The sequence below is a fragment of the Manacus candei genome, unplaced genomic scaffold, assembly GCF_025592945.1.
Source record: "Manacus candei isolate 608988 ecotype Guabito, Panama unplaced genomic scaffold, ASM2559294v1 h1tg000053l, whole genome shotgun sequence".
NCBI lineage: Eukaryota > Metazoa > Chordata > Aves > Passeriformes > Pipridae > Manacus > Manacus candei.
The window spans coordinates 3,592,002-3,617,938 of NW_026138101.1; the positions used below are offsets into that span (position 1 = coordinate 3,592,002).

At 38.4% G+C, this 25,937-nt stretch overlaps 1 protein-coding gene across 3 annotated transcripts in view; it reads right to left on the reverse strand.

The window, feature by feature from the left end:
• The window catches only part of WWOX (WW domain containing oxidoreductase), a 490,348-nt gene that overhangs the window by 365,487 nt on the left and 98,924 nt on the right, over nucleotides 1-25,937 (reverse strand). For all 3 annotated transcript variants that reach the window (XM_051801776.1, XM_051801778.1, XM_051801777.1), the window contains exons 6-8: nucleotides 23,254-23,342; nucleotides 8,917-9,102; nucleotides 4,973-5,237 (exon numbers count right to left, since the gene is read on the reverse strand). In XM_051801776.1, the coding sequence (XP_051657736.1) occupies nucleotides 4,973-5,237; nucleotides 8,917-9,102; nucleotides 23,254-23,342 (540 nt within the window). The remainder of the gene's footprint in view (nucleotides 1-4,972; nucleotides 5,238-8,916; nucleotides 9,103-23,253; nucleotides 23,343-25,937) is intronic.

Consider the following 25,937-nt stretch of genomic DNA (forward strand, 5'->3'; position numbering starts at 1 on the left):
ACATCCAAGCTGATGTTAGGCATGTGTGAAATCATCCCATGAAATTTAAATCTAGACATTCCAACCTAGGGCAAAAGTAAACCCAGTGAAACCATTGTAGGCACTGGGGTTTCCTCCTGCCTGTATGTGCCCTGCAATCCAGGCCAACTGCCTCAAGCACTCCTAGAATAATATCACAGTAGCAAGAACTCATGGTTTATATGAAACTTAGACATGCAGAAGACTTTGAGACACTTAGAAGTATTCCTTATAATCCTCAATAGCAATACTTTAAATAAAAAAATCCAACTCTGGAAAGGTACTATCTTTGGGGGTGGAGGGAGAAATCAAAGAGCAGTTCAAGCATCAGTCTTTTACACAGTGAAAAGTGAAGGGCAGAACGGTCTTACCACAGCTAACTGGCTTTTAAAGGTGACAAGTTGAGCTGGTCTAGTTGAAATTTATATCTCAGCAACAGAACCAATGTTTTATTCCCAACCATTAAAAGGGGGTAACACATCTGCTAAAACTCCAGCACAATGGCTGGCTTTGCACTGCAACAGGAAATGTAACCCAATAGTCTCAGAACTTCCCCAAACCCCAGCCATTTCTTAATGTAAAAGGATTTGAAAATTCAGTTCACTGAAACATCTGTTAAGCTCTTGCTACCCTAACACATGATATTCTTTCTGCTCCGTTACCTGCCAACAAAAATATTTGGGTCTATGTAAGACTATCACAAGCGTGTGATAATGGCATTCCACTTCTAAATTTATATGCCTTTGTACACTCACAAAGTCACCTGGGAGTGACACTAGATAGTGCACTCAGTGTAAGCTCAAAACTTACAATAAATGTATTTAATTTTAATCTTGTATGTAAATAGTCACAAATCAGATGGGGTTTGAATGACTGGCATTAATTTAAACCAAAAAAAAGCCAACTTAGTCAAACTTTTCTTGGGCCAATTTTTAAGAAGAGAGACAAAAGGAGAGAGGGAAAGAGAGAGAAGGAGGAGAAGAGAGGGAAAGAGCATAAAAGAGAGGTAGAAAAAGAAACCCAACAAAACCCTAGTGCCTTGGATCAAACCAGTAAAGCATATGTGTGGCCTCACACAGTTACTTTCAGAGTTTCTCTTCCAATTTGTTATTTACAGTGGTCACTTGTTTCAAATGATATTTAATTATACTATAAGCATCTCCAACTCACTGAGTAACTATATAGTGGTAAGTAAGAGAGAGGCCCTTTGAACACTAGTAGAGCTAGAGTTACTACCATAATAAAATGGTAATTTACTTACAACTATTTCTTTCTACAAAAAAAATACTTGTTCTCCATTTCTGCATAGAAATCCTTGTGGATTTTAGATCTTGAAAAGAGGTGGGTGGGAAAAAATGAAAAGAGTTTCCAGTGCTCTGCTTAATAAAACTACTTCCCAGACACCTACAACTACCAGTGATTTAAATACTGTGTTACATTTGAAAAGCTGACCAGACAGCTGTGTGATTCAATTGAAGACTTCACTATAAGTAGCATAAACATAGAACAATTTTTATGCTTGTAAAACAGGTTTGAAAAATGAGAAGTTGCACTTCTTCTTGCAGTAAGGTATGATCATTTACAGAAGCAACTAAAATTATGCCACTAAAAGCCTCACAATTGAAAGACAGATAAACCTTACCTATGTTTGTTCTTTTAGAAAAAATCCACAAACCTTTTATTTATGGAGTCAAGCTATTTTAAGGTTCTGCTTAAAGTGTCCTAATTATTGAAACTACCAAAAGTAGCAGCAAATAACAACCAACAGGTAAATAAGAGTGTTAAAGTCAGTATCAGGATACTGACTTTCAGTGCTTCTGTGAATCAGCCAAAATGGAACAGTTACCAGCACTGTTTTCTCAGCTAAATTCTATCCTGCTGAATACCCCAAGTGCCACACAGCTCAGGCTGCATCACCTCTCCCCAAAATAGTGACTTGTGGTAGGCAGTTGTGTGCATTTCTAAAGAAAATACTGTATCTTCATCAACCAAAGAGGAGCTGTTCAACACTCAAGAAGTGAACAATAAAAAAAAAAAATGTATTTCAGACACACAATGTATATTTCTTCTTTGTGGGAAACAAAGCAAAATAATAATTAAACTGTTACGATTTCTAGTAAGTAAACCTTAAACAGATGATTTCAGAATATACATAAGTCCACCTTTGTGAAATAGAAACTGAAAATGTAAATATTGTTTATTAACAGCTTTTACAACAATATTACAAGAAGGCCCCAGTTAGGATCAGGTATGTGCAGCTGGAGTCTGTGTGTGCATATATGCACACATATGCATGCATCTATACAGACCCCAGGATAGTCCAGGACATAGCAAACAGCTTCAAACTGGCTCCAGAAAGGATTAGTCTCTCCACCTACCAAAATGCTGCAGCTGCCTCAGAAATCAAAAGAGGTACAAGCACACCCACGTGGCACCTTGCCTGAGCTGACAGACCTTACCTCTCTCCACACAACCTTGTCACGGGTCTCTCCATTCCAGTTATGGGCCCAGTTCAGTTGAAACTACTTTAAATGCTGCTGCATCATTGCTGCATTCATTGTGCAATGCAGACATCCTTGGAAAACACAGGAAAGGACAGTTCCCCACCGTGGGACTGCAGCTGTAAGCTTTGAGATCACTCCCAATATTCTGACCAAAAACTCCATCTAAACTCCAGGGTGAGCTCTCACAGAAACACTGAAAGGAAGCCCACAAAAAGGTCCTCAGCAAAGTCTATTCCAGGTTGGTGACAGCACAATCCCCAAAAAAGAAGCAGCAGCAAGTCATTTGCTCCCTACAAACCTTAAAAGAGAAACTCTTGCATTGATGATGTTGAGAATTTCAGTAACACTTGTTTGCACACCCAGGAAGGGGCACTTTTCTAGTTTCATTGGCAATTGAAACATTGGTAAAGTTCAGGGGAACATAACAATTCATATCAGAATATGAGTTGTAAAACCGATGCTTAACCTCAGGCCATACCCTCCATCATGACATTCAAATAACCTCAGTGAAATACAAACATGAAGGACTTAACAGAAGTGATTTGACTTGGACTACAGTGCTCTGTTATTCAGTGCTGCTATTTTTTGTAGTGTGCTTTGTATTCTCTTTTATGTACTATTAATACATAGATACTATTAAAAAAAAATCTATCAATTGTTCTAAAGAATTCAAAATTAATGCTGGTCTTTCATTTTGTTCCTTAGAGGATAAGATTCTCTGAGCAACAAACACTGAAGGTTCTCTTTGCAAAAATATGTCAGAGCAAATACAACTACCAATTCATAAATGTCCACAGACTAGATCCTTTTCACGGGACGTTGATAACATTCACTTACACGTTCTCAGGAGAACCTCAAGAATTTGTTTTGCAAACTATCCCTAGCACAGCAGAGGCATGATTTTATAGGTCCTGGTCAAAAAAACATGCTGTTGAAAGATATTATTACTTGTCCCAAGGTGCCACAGTGCTCACTTATCAATCTTGTGGACATAAATAGGTTTTGCATATGTACAGGCTGCAGACTGCAGGCAGAGGTCAGAGGTGTTAGAGGTGACAATGCACCCATGGTCAGTGCACTGTTTGTATTTTTGCTCCCTGAGACTTATTGAAGATCCAGTATTGTTCTTTTATGGACATGTAATCAGAGTTTTAAAAACTAAAACTCTGATTTTAAACAGAGTGTTGTCCACATACACGATCCCAGTATAAATTAAGATTAATTTCATTATCCCAACAGTACTGAAATGCACAAGCAAATTCTTTTGTGCAGCTCTACATACAGGTTCCACCACTGATTTGCTCAGTTACTATGGGTTATGTGGTAGATTAAGCTGCTTAAGGATGGATTCCTCTGCCTGAATTCCTCTCTGATTTTTTTCAGATAAAACCAACTAATTTGATCTGCACCACCAGCTAAGAGAGACAGTATGCAAAACCACCACAACCACCCTTGTTGGCTGTGAAGTCTTCTGTGAAAGGGGTCTGGTGTTTGGGCTTGAAATAAACTGCCATGGCTAGATGAGTTCTGCAGGGTCTGGATCTTTTCATTTCCCTCATTCCTAACTGGAAACATTCAACAGAGACTCTCTCTCCCTGCTACCCTTTTTGGGAATACCATTCTTTGCCAATGAAAAAGGAGTGAGAAACAGCCTATAAGGTTAAAAGAAGTCACTTCTTGAAGTAAAAGTCATCCTCTGTCTAGAAAATACTTCAGACTCCTTACAAATAACCCGGCTCAGAGCTTCAAGGGATAAGAGTAACCCCTCCAACTGCTCAGGATGCTGCAAATTCTTATATAATGAAGACTCATAACACTGGCTATGGAAGAACTGTGTAGCCTTTCATTATGTCATGGTCCCAGTCCAAAATCCAATGGAGACAAATGGAAAACACCCATTGTCTTCAGCACTTTGTAAGAATCAAGAAGATTGTTGGGCTGTTGCTTTTTTTTTTTTTTAAATATGAATGAAGGTGCTTTTACCACTGAAAGCACTTTCCTTCAGCCATTAATAATGTCTGTAGTATCTCTTCTAACTAGGGCATCTGTTTACATAAAAAATGCAGTCAACATATTCCACTTAAAAGCCAAAGCAATTTTTTTGATGTTTTACGTATAGTGAGCACAGAAATAACTCTGAACTGCACCTAAGACATACAACACCCTTAATCAGAGTGAAAATCATATATTCAAACAAGGGGGTCGTGCACTCCATCTTAGAAGGTTCCTTAACTGAAGATTGACAAAACAAATCTAAAATGGTTGAAGAATCCTCTTCTAGAGCACTATCTTGGCAACAGTGCTCGTCATTAAAATCAGGGTCACGGTTACAAAAGGCAATAGGTCAAAGCAGATACATACATCTGGATTTTTATAACTTTTTTCTCCCCTGATTTGAAGAAAAAAAAAAAAAAGGAAGATTTGTAAAATGCTTTAAGGCATTCACTTACCATGGATTTGGTGAAGGGTCGAGCCAAGGTAAACAGCAGGGTGTACACCCACCAGTTACGATGAAGGGAGGAGTAAATCATATTTCCAGGATGGAGGGAATTCGACGTCACCCCGTGGGGAGAAAGGCGTCGGTTCAGCTCGTTGGAGAAGAGGATATTGCAAAGCTTGGAGCGATTGTAGGCCAACATAGCCCAATACTCCTTCTTAGATGGAGAAAGCAGGCTGAAATCAAGCTTTCCGGAGGAGTCTTTAATTTCTGTAAATCTAAAAAACAGTAAAAATGCCTTAGAAACCCCCAGAGTTAATTCCACTCTCATTAAGAACAACATAAAATGTAGGCACCAGAGTAGAACTTGGCCAGAACCAACATAAAACAACAGCTTATTTAGTAGCTGAAAGCATCTACCAGAAATTGCCTGAGACCCAAGGAGTAGTTCCACATAATATGGCAGAAAAATTATTGGATAATTAGCAAAAGCAAACGATAAATAAAAACAAGTCAAAAAACACTTAAATGATTTAAAGGGATCGTACTTAAAGAGGACAACTTACAAATCACTTTATTTTAAATGAAAAAAAAAATTATAAAATTTTGCCACGAATCCATAAAAGCACAATCACAAAGGATATAATGTAGGATAAAATAACTCTGCAGTAGGAGCAGAGAAACCCAGCATCCTTTCATTTCCCCTTCTTCCCGTCCCCTGATCATTTCATCCAGTGCTCACATACTGCACACTTGCATTTAAGTGTTCAAGTAACTATGGATGAGTCTCACTGCCTCTTAGACTTTTTTTTTTTAGATTAAAAATTGATGAATATAAAGGGGTTATAACCTTGGTAACTTGCCATCAATAGTCTTATATGTTTAAAAGATAAATGTAAACAAAGCCAAAATGAGTTCTGGCAGAGTATAATGTTTTTAAGTATACCCACGGCATGGCTGAACACAAATCAAAGTAACTAGTTGATGTTTTTTAATTGGGTCTGACAGAGTCATTGAACACCAGCTGTTTGTTTCTTTCCTCCCTTTTTTTTTTTTAATAACAAAGTAGTGTATGTTCTAAAGACATTTAGATGAAGAAAAGAAAGCTTCCATGCAGCATTTCCCCCCCTAGCTCTCACAATTTGATTTATCAATTTACTGGTATATCTTAATATTAGGAAATAATACTACATTCAGTTACAGATCTATGTTTCATTCAGAAGAGCTACTAAAAATAAAAAGGATTTAGCAAGCTCTTTTTAATACTCAGAGTTTTCAGAATCAGCTGGGGAGAAGAGGGATAAACATAATTATAGTACACACTAGCAAAATGTTTTAAAATATCTTCACTAATTTTGCATCTCATGCCCAGAAATGAAGAGATCAGCTGGAATTTCTACATTCATTCTGTGAGCAGAATTATAATACACTCAGAGAAAAGCAATACAGTATTTGAACTCAAATAGTGTTTGAACTCAAGAGGAATCCAGGATGTTCTTGCAGAATTAGCCCTTCAATTTCAACAACAAAATTTCTCTTTCATAATTTGCAGTGAGATAAAATACATTTCTGAAATTAACAGGACTATTCTGGGAGGAATTTCCTATATTCATCCCTCAAGTAATCATTTGTGACACCAAAAATAATCTATAAATAAAACACTTTGGGTGTACTGTATAATGGAAGCACAGTGGCATATTTTGAGTCCAGTCCTGCAAGTGCTTATGTGAGTCAATCTTACTTATGTTGCCAATCTCATTGAATTCAGGAGGATAAGGGCTGTACAATCAAATTAACAACACAAAAATAAAGACAGAAGGAAAGTCAACCTCCTTATTATTCTGATTTTAATACGATGTGCTTAAAGTACCCAAAAGCTTAATTTAACCAAAATTCATTTGTGCTGAATCCAGAGAACTAACTAGAAATGAACAAAGAACCAGAGAGGCAAATAAATATTTTGCCTTGGAGCAGTCTGGTATAGTATTTTCTGCAAACAGGGGACTTTATATTTCCCCTAACAGGGGGTCTTGACTCCAGCAAAAAGATCCAGTCAAGGTTTATGGAAGTAATTAGATACCAACACTTTTGTTTTACAACATAGTTTAAGGCTCAGAGTTCTCAAGTAGGTCAGAAAGTACAACTACCCAATAATACCCTAACTAACTCCTTACATCAACTTCTTGTCATTAAACAGATTGGGAGGGAAAAGCACAGTTACTCAAAATGATCAGTTTAAGTGATAAGGTACAGAGTAACACATTAATTGGACCCCTAGAAAAAAAGGGAAATGCACTAGTTGTGTTTGTTATTTTAATCAGAGATAGACTGTCACTTATTTTTTGATGGGCTTCTATAAACCTTGGCTGATCTCACTGACTTAGCAACGAGCACTTGAAAAACGTTTTTGAAAACACAGATAAACACGTCCAGAGATGTGAGCTCTGGTTACACAGAGCACTTAACGCAGTGAAAAACAAAGATGTCATTTAAAATACTATCAGAGATACAAACTTACAAAGGGGAACAAGCAGCTGACAATTCAACATAATCTCCCATTAAATAACAGCTCATTTATACGTATCCCATTGTGCCCTCCACATCTGGCAAGTGATTGGAGTTGGCAGATTTATTTCCAGAGCTATCTCGCCTGCCCTGCAGTAGCTGCCCTCACTCCTAACAGGACTCTGCTACTTGCTTTCACAAACCTGGTGTGATTTGCAAAGATAAGGATGTCCAGATTTTGTTACCACCTAATTACTAGACATTTCATGTCTTTTAACACTAGGGAGGATTATTACTGGCATTTTCTATTGCTTCCTTTCATTTCAGCCATCATAAATTTAAAATGGTAAAAGTAAATCTATCTGCAGTGTGTCATTTATACCATAAGCCCCTGTGTTTGGAAGTGATAAAGGTTTCAGCCCGACCCTTGGCTGGTCTCTCTCTACCAGGTCCCTGGGGTTACATTTTATGGAAACATGATTAAAAAAATAAGCTTCATTCTGGGTCACTAAAACATTTCAGAAATATGAAGGCAGAAAATAAAAAATAAAATAAAAAAAAAAAAACTATCACACTTTCTTCCTTTTGGTTTGCTAGAGCTGTTACACATGACCAAAAGTAAAACAGAAATCAACAGTAATGTTTAAAGCTGGACATTAAAGGTCTAATCCTGCAGTCCCTGAACTAAATCAGAAAGCAGTAAGTGGCTTGTGCCCAGCAGAATTTAGAATTGGGGCATGCATTTTGCACAAGAAACTTTATTTAAATCAAACCCATCTTTTCACTTATTAACACAAACACCACAAGCATGCCTGAAATAAGGCAAACCTCATCAGCATCTCTTTTTCCAACTGTACTTTTCCTGGCAGTAGAAAAGACGAGCAACTAACATTTTAATTAAAAAATTCACCAAAAGAGGCATGGCCAGATTTGTAATATGTATTAACTACACTACTTCCCATTTTACAATTATACAGCTAATGTCTGCATTGAATTCCCTAATTTCTCATTATAAAACAACTGGATTTCATCTAGCAGTTTTTAATTGCATTGTTTCTCCTGCTAAAATAACTGCACATTCTTCTTGCTAAGATGTTGAAGTTGTTGAATGACAAATCAATATAGGTCATGCCATTCAGATTTAATCAATTATTATTCCATCTCCTCGCAAAATCAATGAGTGGCCTGAAATGCAGTGAAAATCTGCATTCACACAAAGAACGATCAAAAAAATATCTACATACTGTTATAAAACTAGAACACGCTTTATCCAGCAACAGAGCCAAATCCAGAAACATCCACAGGCATTAGTAATGCTGCTATTTTTAAAAAGATTATTCAAAGGCAAATGCTTTAGAGCAAGGCCCTTCATTTTCAGAAACTTTTGTGGTTTTGCCATAACTGTTTCATTCTCTAAGGACTGAAGTGAAATGAAAGGTAACATTCACCAACCTGTGGGACTCGGAGGACACCACCACGACCCTGGCAGGAGATGACTGGCGTAAAACCTCTTCCAGAAGCTGGACAAGATAGAAATGTCCCAGGTGGTTCACCTGGAAGGTGGACTCCAGGCCGTCCTCCGTCAGGCACCAAGGAACACCAAACACGGCAGCGTTGCAGATCAGGATGTGGAGGGGCCTGAGTAAATTGAAACAGGAGAAAGCAAGCTCAGTGAAACACATGCTCTTATACCCCTGTGTGAACGAGGCCCAGGTGTGCCTTGGGTGCAGGTGTAAGGGATTTGCCTGGCTGGTTTCTGGGGGAAGGAACCCCAGCACAGCTGCTTCCACTTGGTTCCATTTGCCCCACTCCGAGCCCAGCCAAGCCCCTCAGGAACACAGGTCACTCTTAGGGAAAGGGTATAGAATAAAAGGCAAAATGCCACACAGTTACTAATCAGGAAACTGTCCCCTTGCAGAGCATTTAGAAAAGAAACTTTACCAAGGAGAGGAGAAACTCCTGTCTCTTATGGGGTACACATCTATTCATGACACCTGCACAGTTGGTAGGGGACAAGTGATTAAGAAATAAAGACACAAGGCACATCTCTACACATTTTATACTTCTGCAGCTTGTGAAGTGTGCTGCTAAAAAATGCAAGTTGGAAAATGAAAACATTCTGCAGAAGCTGTCATCTTTGGTGGGAAATTTGCACACCATACACATGAGATCCTTGAGACAGAATCCTTCCTCGCTGAACTCAGTTAACTCAGTTTAAACAGAAATGCCACGATAAAGGAACTTGAAAGGGTAAAATTCTACCAAACTAAGCTAGAAAAGAACCTAGGCTGGCACATACCTCTTTCATTGAAAAAACAGGTCCAGAAAACTTCAAACTCCTTGATGTCTCCAGTGTAATCTCAGGATACTACAAACCTTGCAGCCTTCCCAACCTCCACAGCCAGACCAAGGACAAACGCCCTTTCTGTTCTTTCTTGTCTTTGTCCAAATCCTTATGAAACACAGCAAAGACTCTGGTTCTCAGACCTCAGATAGATCTGCATTTGCTAGATTGCATCATCTCTTAAGGAAACCTTGGCACTGACAGTGTGTTCTCGTCCTTGAGTCAGACCCTGACGCAGCAGACCTCAGCAAGCTCTACCTGAGCTGAGAACCTCAGGCTTGAGAGCCTGCATCTGGTATTCCTGGCGTTGACATATTTAAATAGGAAAAGTCACACAAAATAATGATGGCCATAGAAATCCCTTTCATTCTTCCACTAATACCTGCCATGTCCTAAAACCACAGTATTAAGATCTGTCACATTTGTTTAGCCCGTTCCAGCCTATTATGTCTTTGCTGCATTTGGCCAAATCCCATGATACAAAATCAACACTCAACATAAACCCTAATTCTGAAGATAATAAATGAAGCACAGATAGGAAAAATAGCTGCCTGCCCTTTGTTTTTCTCAATTGCTTCCACACAGTCCTACACACCAAGGATGACAGGAGACCCAGAGTCAGACCATTTTCCCACATGACTGAAGGACATAAATACTGCAACTCTGAGCATTTGCAGAAGGAATTCTCGAAAAGAATGTGAAACATGAAGACCCAGGTTGTCAAACAAACCTAATCAGATTCCTTTAGGCACATTTGAAAAACCCAGATTTTGACAGCCCAGTTTTCAAAAAATCATTTCAGGAGGAATCAAACATACCTTAGCTGAATACTGAAAGAACCACATAAGGATTGACATGAACAGCTGTATTTTCTTATTAAAGTAAATTTTGACTTCCAGTTCATTGGGAAGTAACCAGTCTAGTCTGCTTTAATAAGAAGTTAACAATCTAATATCTGTCCTTGTGCCAACTTGGACAATTTTAACCAAAAGGTTCAGAAGCAGAATGAAACATCTGCACGCTTTGGGAAGCTCAGTTTCTGAGGTGTTGGATTTCTGATTTGCTTTTTGGTCAGTGACACTGATACACATAATATCTAAACATATATACTGCATCCACAAAAGAAACTGAAGATGAAGGGGGACTGTCCTTTTAAAGGCAAGGTCCCCTCTTTCTGCTCAAATCAACTGGCAAAAAAGGCAGCTCTTTTTTTGATCTTTGCAGCCTCAATCAACACAGCACAAGCAGGCTATTTACTGAGAGGTGCAGGATGATATCCTTTAAAAGGTAACTGACCTTTTGAGGACTACTTTATAAAATGTTTTAAATCCGAGTAAATTTTGCCTATTTGAGATGCATCTGCCAAGAGGAAAACAAAGCTGCACGAAGCTTGAGAGCGCATGGAACTCCGGGTGATTCATCACCTCTTCTGAGAGTTTATGAAAAGCTCTAGCAAGAATTAATTTACAGATTTGTGCATCTGCTGGGAAAAAGGAATGAGTTTCTCCAGCACAGATGCAATTTTTGGTATAAGAGCCTCCTGCATGAGGACTGCAGCACATGAATACAGCAGCAACACAAAAAGTACACTGCCATTCCCTCCAAAACAGAATATGGCACTTTTTAAAATATCACATTTCTAGTTAATAATTGTCATAGGCAGTAAGAAGTAACAGATCACAGACAGAAAGAATTCATATAAAAACCAAAACTATATTCCACCTATCCAAACTGCCGTATCTTTCATTATTACTAATTACACAATAACTACCAGAGGGAAAATACACACTCTACACCTAAATCCGTCAGCTCAATTAATTAAAAAGATGATTCTAGAATTATAAAACTATAAAATGTAGTCACTTTTTAATTGTTAGGGCATTTAATTGGATTTTATAAAAGTAATAAAATTATGCTTCAATCCATTTTATGAGATTTGTATTTTTCAAAGCACATTTCCCTTTTTTTTTTTAAAGTGAAAGTAATTAAAATTTAAGGGACTGTAAAATTAACATTATTTACAATATTCTATTGGAAAAATCTGTGAAGAAATATAAAAAATAAATACAGAAACATTTTAAACAATTATCCTACTGAAAAGGCAGTCTCAGATTCCCTTTCAGAATTCCTTTATTTTTAATTCGCATCAGTGGTTTTAAATGCTAAAAAAAAAAAAAAAATTTCTCCAGAAAACACCACAGAAAAGAAACCTAAAGGGTTGTATCAAAAAGTGCTGCTGTTGTGCTTCATTTCAGGGAAGAACCACCTCTCAGATTGGGATCCATGTCCATTAAGCCATCGGTGTCTCTCGTCAGGCTGCTAACAAAGGTCCAATTACTGAAAATTGTCGTCTAAGTTTTTGTGACCTGGCCATTTGCACACCAGGAAATGAATGAGATTACCTGTGTAACAGCCACTGTGTAGTTATGAATTTCAGCCACAGATGACAGATTCTAATCTCAACGGTGCAGAGCTCTGTATCACTGAACGTATCATTATGCAGGGACAAAATTTTCAAGATACATGACAATTCACACTGCACATCTGGCACTACAGCTTTGCTTTATGGCAGGAGTCTTTTTAAGTGATAGCAGAACTATGACCTTGATTTCACAAGTTCATTACAAACATCGCTGCGATCTGCATTAGGCTTCCTACTGAGCCCAAGGAAAAAAAAATCCCCCCTTGGTTTAAAATAGTTTGTAATTCTACATGGAAGGCACAGCTAAGGCCAACAAAAGATGTCAGCAGCAAAGGAAATTTTCTGTAGTGTTTACTCCTGGTATCGACATTACCAAGTGCTCCCTCTAACCATGGCACCTATTAGATATTTTTGGAAACACTATAGTTAAGACCCTGCAGAGTGTTATGAAAATTTCCCCCTATATCTCCTTAAAATGTCTTCAGGTAGTGACTTACATCACACCAAGTGAGCTAATGTGGTCTACCATCACAATTGAAGCAGGCACTGGGACTTGAATGTGATCTGTTCCACATTAGCACGTAGTCACTGCTTATCCTTCACAGCATGACTGAGGCTTGGGGATTCACTGCTCCAACTGCAAGACACGCAGCCATTCTAGAAAACCCTCACCGTGCTGGTAAGTGTAGCTGGTAATTTAGTGAAAGTTAAAAAGCCTGTAGAATTAACCAGGACAATCTTAAATGTGAATATCTCAGCTGAAAACCAGCTGATATTTTGTGCACCTGGCAAGCCCTCGATCCTTTACCAACCTTTGAGGAAGCCATTCAGATCCTACATGCTGTGCACAATTCACCATTAGAAGCAACTAAGCAATCCAACTGCTCTGCACTATTTGAAAATACAGTAAGGGAATACATTAGAGAGATGCAGAAATTAAGTTGTTGCTATAAATCAGTTGGTTATGAAATTTAATAATCAATTTGTTAGCACCTGATGTAAAACTAGGATCTGTCAGCAGTCTCCCAAGCTGGCTGTGTGCAGCAGTAGATATTTCCAAGGGAATTAATTACTGATGATTTGCAAAGGTAAGAATAATATTTTTCAACAAATGTAGCCTGTGCACTAGGAGGTTAAACAAACACCACCAAAATGTCAACAGAGTTCTTGGCTTTGGTGTTCTCCCATTTCAAACGTAATGAAATAGTTAACCAGAGATTATGCAAAGGGAATACTCTCAAATCTTCCCATGAAGCAGAATGTCACACCATCTGGGGCACTTCTCAAGTGATTTGAAAAGTTCACACTGTTTGGAATTACACAGAAATTCAACAGAAAAGGCCTCACCATATCCCCAAAGTCCCATAAGCAACTGTAGACCTGTGTCACGGCCAGTAAAGGCAGAGCTGTGACTTCTCCTCCACAAAGAAGCAAAGTCACAGCCCACCGAACTTTTCCACCCCATAACTCTGAACACCCATGTTGCTTTCTCTGAAAGTTAGAAAGTGGTACTTCTGTCTGTGAGGGAATGCCTTTACACACAAAGGGAATACCCAACGGGCCAGCTAAGCTTATGGCTCTCCAGAAAACGGGTGAGTTAAACAACCACCTCCAGAAATCCCTCTCAGCTTTACAAGCAGCACTGACAGGAAACTGAGCAACAAGAAAATCACTAAGTGAGAAGTCAGACAGCAGCAGGAAATCTCAGAACCATGTATAATCTAACACTGACACGAAAATATCTAAATATTTTTTTGTTCGATGTAAAATTAAAAAAAAAAGACTGCTTAACTCAGTGAACTTTGGAAACAAATGCTTAATGTCTAACTTCCATTTTTCTAAAAATACTGGCTGAAAGACCAGCAAAAATACCCTCTATTGCCACCTGTCAGCTGACAGAATTGTGGATCCTTGTCAGACAGGCTTCATTTCAAGGCAAGCCACTAACACAGGACTTAGAGCCCTGATGGATGACCTCCTGCTAGAAGCAAGGAAAATTCTCTGCAATTCATCCTAGTGGATTTCTTCTCAGGATTTGACACTGTTGATCAGCAAATACTTCTGCCCCACTTCCAAGAGATTAATGGGACTGGACTGAAACTGTTCTGATTCTTCCTTCATACCACATACAAGGGAATTATTATGAGCAGCTGCTCCTATGTCTTCATAATACATCATCTGCATACTGCCATGCAGGTCAACCATCTCTCAATCATTATTCATTACTTCTATAAAATCTTCAATTCACTGTTTCATAAACGTTTGGAGAAGGAACAGAGGTCTCAACTGATTTAGAGCTAAACAGAAAACATCCATTAGTCGTGGTTTTCCCTTTATTGGTTTTTCTTACATAGGGGGGAGGGGGGGGACACAAAACAACTAAAATAACCTCACACCATCTTACACCTCCAGAAATTAATAAGTTATCTGTCTTTGAAGAAAAATTCTGCCATTTTAGCTCTAAGGGGCCAGGGGAGTTTGAGAAGCTACTTTTCCTCTTAATGGGGTACAGAAGCAAATTAAACTACTGCAGAAGTTTTAAATTTGAACTTCTGAAGAGAAATTCAGATGAAATATTAAACAAACATTTAAGGTTTTTAAACATTTAATGCTAGCACTTGTAACCTTGACCCCAAACTGACCTTAGTAAAACCTGCACTGCCCAGGGCGCCTTCCCTCAGATATGATCCAAGCTTGGATTTCTCCTTCCTCTCTTGTAAGTGTTTCACAAAGGCACAAAGTAAAATAAGCAGGGATTAGGTGTAATTTGTTGACGTGATCTGTCTCCCGCACTTGGCTAATTCATATACTGGAATTATGGTATATGATATAGAAATCTGACAAATTAGGAACTTTTTAATCCACATTTTCTTATTTAGTATCATTAAATCAGTAAATTAATTTCTTTTGCTAACAAATTATTGCTTAAAAATTAAGGTCAAGATTAGCATTTGCATTTGCTTTTTAACTTAGAACTACACAGCAAGAGGGAGCAGGAGGAAGAATTATATTTCACAAGCATGAGGTGTGTTTCTTCCTTCCATTAAGTTCATACCAGGGACTCTCTCACCTTTTTGGGGCCCATTATCCATAGCTCCAAATTCCCTTTTGCATAGCTATAATCTCACCCTAAATTTCCTCTGTCTGACAGCACACAGTATACTCAGGGTACTGATATTAAAAACAGGTGTCAGGGATGCTCTTCCCTCACCTCAAGGCCTCAGGACAACATTTCAAACCAAAATCCATCCAAGAAACCATGTTTTCCTCTGTCAAAGTGTTGCATCTTTCCTAGCTCTGTATCCCTGGGGACTCAAAGTACCTTCATACATATGGATTTTGGAAGTCCTGGGGCCAGGCTGAGGTAGAAGATGGACAGCACAGGGCTCTGCAACTTAATTTTTACATCCATTCGACCTTCCAGCATTTCCATTCTACATCCCCTTCTTTTTCTCAGGCTCTGGCACAATAAGAGGAGCACTTTGTTCCATTCCTTGCCAGATCTTGCAGGGATATTTTCTTTGGTTTCAAGACTCCCTGATGATTAGGAGACAAGCAGCAATGAAAACATCCACAATCTGGTAATTTTCATTCAGCAGCTCACCTAAGGACATTTGCTACCTCAAAGTGGTACATCTTGTTCAAAATCCGACAGCAAATCATTATTTACACGTATACACAAGCAATTACAAACAAACATAAGCCAGACGTAGAGGAACATTCATTTTTGCAACAACCATGGCATGATTTGTTGTTTCTGTACATACTCCTAAATATACGGATTTCATTTGCACGCAGTAAGTACTCGTTAGAAAAAAAGAAAGCTGCAACTCACCAAAAGGAAAGCTAAATTACTACCTTTATCACATTTTTTGTGATCTTTCCAATTGAAAACAGCTGGGACCACGGCTGATCATTCAAACAATAAAACACTTCACGGATTTTGAACACTTCACTTGCCAATGACAACTCCTTCCTCTGTTTTGCCTGGAGATTATAGAGCTGTAACAGAGCTCAGAAAGCCCCCAGCAGCTGTGTGCTGCCATTCAGACCTGCAAGATTCCATGTTGGGATAAAAATTAACATACTTGGACATCCTCTGGGATTTTTGGTGCCTTGGGAACCGCTAATAGAGAAATACAACCTCTTCAGTCCATTACACAAATTTTGGATTCTAAGATTAAGACACGTGGTGTCTGCATGGCCAGTCTCGTGTCAGCAGCAAGGCTTCCCTACACAAGGGCCAGAAGATTCTGTCTTTATGTGTTTTAATTATCTCCTCTAGAAAGTGTTTAAGTGAATAGACTAAATACATTTTAATGTATGTGTATTTAAATAGTTACTCTGGCCTTAGAGTTCCGAATTTTTAGAGGGCAACATCAATTAAGCACACAGATCTTCTCAAAACCCAACAAGCCATAATGCTCCAAAATCCCTGGTTTATTTGTGACAGAGTATGTTTTAATCAGTCATACATATCACACATCTTTTACTTCCTTGGATACTCAAAACTGCCTTCACAGCTGGTGGATCTTGTGGAAACTTTTTTTGGAAGACAGAACCCCAAGAATTTGTGAGCCTTCTTAGACTCAGCTTAGACTTAGGCATAGACACAGGGTTGAAAATGGGCACCATTTTTCAGAACAACCAGTGTGCTGGAGGGTTATCAAGGGTTTTTTCTTTAGGGTACAGTGAAGAGAGTGCAAAGTACCCAAAGACAAGGGGTAGGTTTGGAAATTTTAGACAGCACAGGTAAAGTCATAAAACTCTGTAACAAACACCTAACGAAATCTTTCTGTTAGCAATATGTAAAAATGTTTCATTTTTTTGTAGATGCAACTATATGTAAAGTTATGTCGAAGTGTCAATCCTATATTTTAATATGGACTTTAAAGAAGAAATATTCTGAGGCAGGAGATACCTCCACAATACAGCAGATGTAATGAAAGGTGATCTGGTGAAAACATCAGGATCTCAGCCTCCAGTAAAAGGGGGAAAGGGCTTAAGCTTGAGAGATTTTTTAATTTATAAAATCCTGGAAACAGTTTTTGGATCCACATGACTTGACACATGCTACCACAATGGGGTAATTGTGTACGAGGGCTTAAAAACAGAAGAAAGAAGAAAAAGAAAAACTATTTATGCAGAAGCCAATCCCTGGGCTTTAATAAGGCACAGCATCACCACAAAGAGGAAAAAAAAAGTTTCACCCTAACATTATTACGTACATTTCAAATGCAGGCAGCCTTTGATCTTGTTTAAATTTAAGATACGTGCTGTCTGCAACAGTAACTTCTGAACTCTGCATGTTTCACTACTTAATTCAATGTGGATATTTTTTGAGATCTCAAAATGCACAGCGTTGTCCAGAAGTTTGTGCCTTGGTGGCAGTGTCAGGATGCCAACCATACTCTGAGTCGAGAAGACAAATGTGACAGCTCAACTGTCACTAGTTTTAATTCACAAAAAGAAATTCCACAAACGGCAAAGAGTTAAAAGGTTTGTACAGTGTTAATGTTCAAGTTTGGAAAGACAACAGGCAGTGGCAACGATCATCTCTGACAGAGGTGCCTTGACTACAGAACCATTAAGCATATTGACATAATGGCATCACTGACAATTCAGCTAAATCATACATTCATTTTTGCTGGATCTTTTCAGTTATCTATGCAACAACTTGCTAAACAGATCCCGTTTTTACATTTGTATTCTTAGATATGTGTAGACTTTATCACACAGCATCTACGATTTAATTGTGGTTCAATCAGAATCAAAAATAACTTGACACACCTGTAGTATGTCAGTTACAATACATGAAAATGCAGAAAAATCATATTCTGGATTGAATTTTCAGCAGGCTCTGAAATCTTAATTGCACCCACAAGGTTTCAGCACGCTCCTGCTTGCAGCATGAAAAATGAATGTACTCAGAGAGTTTGAGGTCTCAGCTAAGGAGGCCATTTTGGGTCTGGTTTAGGAAATAAGAAGAGACTAAACTTCCAAATGGAGAATCATAATTCATAACTGCTGTCTTTTCCATATTTCTACACACAGCAAAAGTGAATAAACTGTCAGCATATGCCAATTCTTACCACACGCAAAAAAAATTCCTCTTTTAAAGTAAAGTAACTGCAGCGAAGATCTACATCTGCAAGTCCTGCATAATTGTGAATTGCTGCTACCAATTCAGAAAATTCTAAGTAGTAGCTGTTGGCAAACATCGTTTCATATCTTTGAAGTAATTCAAGATTTTTCAGGAAAATTTCTGGGGTTTTTCTCCTCAGACATTGAGAACATTAAATTAATGTCTCGCTGTTTGGCAGAAGGTAACTTTAATTCAAACCAAGTGGCACCATGCACCACTCCAAACTAAAGATGCACATAAAATTTAATTTTTAACTTTACTGCTCACTTCTGCTCACTGTTTTGATCATGGAAGTGTTCTTATGATGACGAGCAGGCAAATGCCATGATACCGTGGCTGTAAATGTTGACAACAGGTTGCTATTTTGGAAGATTTAGAACTGAACCACTAGTGCTGTTCCCCAGTTAAAGTATGCAGGTTTCAGTCAAATATATACCACATCCACAAATCCAGACTCCTACACAAATACCAATCCTACAGACCCTGAACAATCCAGCACTGACACTGACTACATTTAAAAGCTGTGTTGCATACAATCACAGGAGGGCAGTCATTCTGTCTATAAAGGGGATTAATACCAACCATAATTCCTCACATTGTGCCCACTCAATGAAGAGGAGATTCCATTCAGTGTTTTTTAAGTTCCAAAAAGCCAAATATGAAAGATTGGTTGGTCTGCCTCTTCCAGCTGCATAAAAATCAGCTAATGCCAAATCCATCTTAGCCCAGAACATTATTATAAACAGATCATTTATTTGATTTTCCGTAACAGAGACATTCAATCGACCACCTGAGCTGGGAACTAGCAGAGGGGAAAGACTTGATACAGATATAAGAAGTAACTTGAACAAATCCAGCCATTTAAAGGCACTGAGATCTCTTTTTCCTATTCTCATCCTAAGCCCAGCAGTGTCTTCATAAGGAAGGAAGATGGAGTTCATTCACTCCTGGCAGAATGCATCTGCAGAAAACAAGCCAGAAATACTAAAATACTAAAAGACAGCTGGCTTTCTTCAAAAAAATTGTGCTGGAAATCCTTGAGGCCTGTTTTTTATTGGACATCCATTTTATGTATTTATGTATTTTATGTATTTATTTGTGTCACACACTGTTCAGGCTGTGCTACAGCAAAGAAAGAGGTAGATCAAACATTACACAGCAATATTGTTTTATTCTGTCTTCTCCCAAAGACGACTTTGGGAGACCCAACTAAGTTACTGTGCTTAGTTCATTCTGTCCACAAAATGTTTCTAACTGCGAGAGCAAGAAAAACTGGAGAGCACTGTCCTGCCCATAAGGAAAGTTTAAGTGCTGCAATCACAGAACTGCAGGATCAAAAATAATCTGAAAAACCCTTTTCCCCAAAGCTTTATTTGAAACTGCATGGATAAAAAAAGTCTCAGAAAGAGAAACAGCTGTATCAACTCAAGAGTGTAGATAATGCAAACAAAAAAAAAATCGTTTTTTTTCAGTGAGGATGAAGGATTTTCTAGAATATATTTATAGGGATACAGCATAACTTACCAGTGTTTATATACTCTGAGCTCAAATTTTATCTGTGGACAAGGCTGCAACACCTAACAAATCCAAATAGGAATAAAAGATTCCTATCAAATCTCAGAAGCATGATAACTTGAAGATGAATCATCTGACTTTTACTTTCAAACAAGGAAGGCTTCTTAGCTCTAAATTACTACTCCAATTCATATTAAATATTTCTTTTCAGAGTAACTCTTTACTCTCATTTATTATTTATGTTTTTCTCAAGGCTCCCTCTGTTGCATCATTTGTTTTCTGTATGCAACCAGCCCCGTTAAATTCCTGCCAAGTAGAGGACGACATTTCTTCATTCTTCACGTAGTTTCCACAATCTCTCAGATTCCCAAGCACATTCAAGGAAGCTTTTTTTTCTTTTTTTTACCTCTACAAGTTATTTTATTAAAGTGGGAGATTCACAATCTCAGCTATTTGCCCTCTGCTCCCTGCCATCCCACCACCACCACCTTCCCCAGCTGCAAGAGGTTTGGATGTTTTGACTCAGTGAAATTCAGAGATCCTTTTTCTGGAGTGTTTCCATTTCAGTTTTCTCATCCAAGAAGAGATCTGTGAAACACAATCCTTGAAGGCTATTTTTCAGTTGCTATCAACCAGGGCAGAACAGGTTCCCAGGTTGAGATGGGACTGTGAGTACACCCTTATATCTGCTGACAAAAAATAGCACCTAGAGCCACAGAAAGTGTCACAGAAAAGCAGAATGTCAGAAGGCATGCCTATCTATTCTCTGTTTTATACATTTTTAGCTATTAGGTCAGGTGTCACCAAGACCAACACATTCTGCAAAATACTAAAGTGTCCCAGAAACCAGTAGTGGACTGGAGAAATTAAGCAGAGAATAAAACTATTTGCACACAGAAGTTTAAGATGTTCACCACTGAATACTGAAGGCCTCTTCACATAAAATGCTGTGAGAAACAAAACACAGAGCTTTATTAAAATGTGTGTGTTCACACAAAATTTCTCCTTCACACTTTAAAATTATTGTAGTTTCTCCCAGAAAACAAGACTTATACGACTCAGAATTTAAAAGATAGTTTTGTTTAACGAAAACCCCAAACACTTTTCCTACTGCTTTATTGTTAAGAAATTCATAAAAAATTTTATAAGAAAGTAGAATCTATGCTTTTAACATACTTCCAATGCCCATTAACAGGAGTGACAGATACCTCATGGGAATGGGGGTGACTGTATCACAATCCTTCTCATACAGGTCCAGGAGATCAGGGATATCGACCCCTTCTAAGAAAGTTAAGCTGCCAACTGACAAGACTGGCCAAAGGATAAGGAACAAGGCTCAGTCTGTCCCTGAAGCCTGTAAGATTCCTTTCAAAAACCACTACTGCAAAGGAATCCCCGAAGTGACAAAAGCCTCTGGACACTGAGGCAAAGCAAATAAACGAAGAGACAAAAGTCATTAGTGTACATTAGTGCTGGAAAACACATAGGCCCAGCATTGTACTAATAAGGTGCTACTGCCATATAATTGCTTTTCTGACCTTACCCAGACATAGTTAAATCACAAAGAATCAGAGGCCAGAAAGACCCAGTAGGTCTCCCAGTCCATCCTCCTGCCAGTGCAGATGATTGTAAGGTAACTCTTCTGTGTCTGTATCAGATAAAAGATCCTCTGCTGCAGGCAGTGTGTGGGGTCTGGTTTCCATCCAGCCTCAGACTTTAAACAAAATACAACTGGAAATTCATTTTGGTCAAAACCCCCCAAATCTCACAACAGATACAGAACTTAGACTTTCCTACAATGCTTGGAGTATTCCTGCCAGGCACGGGCACATCTGAGCACACATCTGAGACAGAAATACCTCAAGGCAAGGCAGAGGCTTTAGAGGCTGTCTATTACTAAAAATGTTCCAAATAATATTAGAATGAAATATTAGTAAAACCTGTCCATCACTGACAGTGTAGCTTAACAGACCTACACTGGTAAAGCAGTGTATGCCAACAAAAATAAAACAGGTTTTCCTGATTCTAGATAGTCTCATTTTCTAAGTTCTCTGGCAAAAATTGATTTCAGCATGTTCACTTCCAGGGATTTATAATCATGCATACCAAATGGACTAGCTAGGATGACCATGATATGATCTACAACACACAAATCAAGTTAAAAGCTGCATTTGGAAGAAGGGTGGTTTTGACTTTCCACTGTACCATATAGTTTTTAAAGAAATGTAGCCTATTAGAAGCATGAAGATGCTAAATTAGAACACTTACTGCTCTTACATTACGAAACCAAGTTAGTATTCAACATGTAATACTGCAAGGATTTGTCTTCCAAGAAATTTTAATTTATGAAGATGACATGATAAGAAAATATTGATACTAAAGATTTTGGCAATAAAGGAACTTGTGTTAGAAGTCAGTTTTGACAATTTTTTGAATCCAAAAGACCTATAAGTACTAAAATGTCATCTGTCTATCCATGTGAGATTTAGCTTTGGCAGTATTTCAAAAGTGAAAAAAAACATTCTTTGTTATATATCTTCTCTACGACAACGTATTTTCAAAGCTGTCTAAGAGGCCATAATCTCTTGAGAAGAACAGGAAGATGCATATCTGTTACAGAAATATTTGCAGGAAAAAAAGCTAAGTTTGAATACTCACAACAATCAGTGGGTCAAACTGTAGATAAAAGCACAAAGTGTGGAACTTATTGTCAAGAGCTGGAACTTGAAAGATTTCAAATAATTTTTTTCGATTCAGAGATTCATTGCTCTCTTCAAGCTAAATAAAACAAACCATTTGGAAGCTAACCCGATTAGCTCCAGATAAATTTGCCTATTGTTAAGTGATGTAATTATCACACTCTCTCTCCCTTTTTCTTTTTTTTTTTTTTTAATTATGGACTATTCCAGATACAGGTCTGGAACATAGATCTGTCTGGCTCATAGGGCTATATTTTTTAAAGGTTTAAAAATGAAAAGAGAGAGAGAGAAGGTTAGAAAATAAAGTAAGACAAGGAGTGTGCTAATTGTTCATCCCTGACCTCTTCCAAACCACGGCAAAAATGTTAAAAGTTGCCTGAGCTGCTTTTTATGCAGTTCAGTTTTTTCAATAGCCACAGGGGTAAAAAAGCCCTTTAAAGCTGGGGCTACACATGGAATAACAAGAGATCTGTAACTTTTTTTTTTTGTATGAAAACAAATGATCTTTAATTTCCATTGAAAAAAAAAAAATTCCTGTGAAAAGATTATTCACTAACTGCAGTTGCTGATCCGTCCAACTTTGGTGAATTCTGCCAACTGTGCTCAGCTGATAAAGACATTAAAATAACAAGAAATTATTACATATAATTTCCTGAGTACTTACAGATTCTTGGATTTGAATGCTTCAGCAAAGTGCTGCACACTCTGAAGAGAAGCAAGGTCTAAGGTCATTGCTTCTACCTTGGCTTTATGCTGGAACAAGAGAAAATATAAAAAAAGATAAATAACAGCATGTTTAGTTCATAGGATCGTGTTACAGCAAATGTGTTATGAAACTTGTCTGATTCCCTTGTTTAACATTATAACCCCAAAGTGAATACAAATCATCAAAAGGAACGGACGAGCACAACGTTCAGTGCCAAAAGCAGCATTGTGATGTGGTGGTTCTGCTAAAAACATACACTGTGTAATGCACAGCTTTATAAAATGTAATGAATCGACACAAGGCAGTGTTAAGGTTAATAAGGCATCTTTTTGCTGCCATTTTGGTGCTGAAAATTATGTAACTCATGAAATAAAAAGGTAGAGTGTTATTCTCAATGCATGCTATTTTTACATACTGTACCGATAGAAAAAAAATCAGTAAATACTCTATAAAAATCAGCTAACTTCAGACTTGCATATATGAATCCAAACAACGCATTATATAGATTATCACTGTAGCAGGTGATATAAAAGACAGTATAAAATGACTACAGAAAACAACTGATCAGCCTACACAGGTTTTCATACCATAAGAGTTTACCAGTGCATATTATATATGTACTTCTACTGTGAGGGTGGGGAGGCCCTGGCACAGGTTGCCCAGAGAAGCTGTGGCTGCCCCATCCCTGGAAGTGTCCAAGGTCAGGTTGGATGGGGCTTGGAGCAACCTGGGCTAGTGGAAGGTGACCCTGCTCATAGCAGGGGGTTGGAACAAGATGAGCTTTAAGGTCCAATCCAAACCATTCTATGATTCTGTGTTTTCTGCAGAAATTGTGTATGTACTTAAAGCTGGCTTTTCACCTAGAAGAGGTTAACCTGAAGGTTAAGTGTATCTTAGGCACCACCAAAACAACTCTTCTCAATATTTTCATCTTTAAGATCCCTGTTCCCAGATCTTTTGAAACACCTGAACTCCGAGTCTCAGAACAAAACAAACCAAAAGCCAATTTTCATTGCAACCACTGAAGTGAAAGTCATCACAAGAACCAAGCAGTCAGAGGTTCTCTCAAGGCAGAGTTCAGAACCAGCTCTCCTTCAACTGCAGCTGTGGGTCTGCACCGCAATATCCAGTGGTTGTCTTTTGTTCTTCCACAAATGCTACACTTTAAGACACCTGTGATCCTCTGCAAAATACCAACTGTCATGACATATAAGTCAGGTAGGCCCCCTAAGGAATCAGGAACATGTGTATTTGTGCTTACCCTCACTTTTAGACTTGCTGCTGCTCAACACCACGTAAACTCTCTGGCACATAAAAGAAAGCAGGCAAAAGCCCTGTACTCTCCCCAAGCCTAAAAATGTCAAATTTCAGCCCACTCAGCTTAGCTTATTTGGCAAAAAAAATACCTAGAGGGACAATTCATGTACTCCCAACACATCACCTACACCTACTGTGTGTAACAGCCATGGCTCAAACTGGGCATTGGCACTGCTAAAGAAAGGGTAAGGAGAAGGTGGAGCAGATGCAGTGGTACGGTGCAAGTAAAGGCAGCATTTGGGTGGGGAGGCAACAGGAGCTTTGTTAGCACCAGAGTGCAACAGGAACTCCACTGGGATTACAAGGATACACCATGATCATTGCTCAATGACAAGGGAACACTGCTGAGGGAACAGAAAGGAAGCAGCACACGTGTCAGCACAGAGGGAAGTTGGGAAGAGTGCTCCCATTGTCCCCCAAGCTCAAGCGAATCATCTGATCTCCCTGTTTCATCACATCTGGCACTTTTCTCCCTACTACATCTGTTTTCTATTTTGCTGGTACCCACTCTGCCTGCTACAACTACCTTACAGGTTTGGTATAAACAGAGTATCACTCAAATTCCTTTTGTCCCATTCCAGCCAGACTTATCAGGACAGCAAAATAAACACAACTGAAATTTCAACAGGTTCAGTCTCCATAGGAAGTATCAGTTGATGGGAGTCTGAAAATGCTAAACCAAACTTTGTTACAAAGAGGTTTTTTTTACCCTCACAAGATGCACATCATTCTGGAATTCATTTTGCCCCACTGGGTACATATTTTCTTCTGTTTGATAGTCAGAGACTTGAAAAAGATGATGCTGCCTTGCATTATGCAATACAACTCCAGAACAATTTCTCTTCAGCAGTGCAGTTCAAAGCTGTTTACTTACTACAGAAATAGTTGGGTTTACTTTGGTTCTGCTTTCCTCAGTTGAAACATTTTCCTGTCTCTCCCAAGGGTGAAAGGACAAGAATGCTACAAATACAGGGACATAAGGGGATCAAAAACCATAATAATCAAGTAGTTCAACAGACTACACCACAAGCTGTTTGCTACTGTCCCCTTGGGGACATGGACTCAAGTCCACATGACATCACTCAGGTAATCCTTTTCCTCTTGGTGTCAAGGATTAGGCTTCTGACACTGATTCCAAGAACAGAAGGGAGGTGTCTGTACTTCAAGTCCAAAAGGAACAAAAAAGTATGAAACCTCCAAAATGCTTTCTGAAATAGAAGTAAGGGGTTTTTTCCCCAAACACAACTGGGAAAGAAATCAGTTTAACATACCATGAGCTTAGGCAAGTTCCCCAAATTTTTTTGTTTCAGATTCTCCCTTATCAA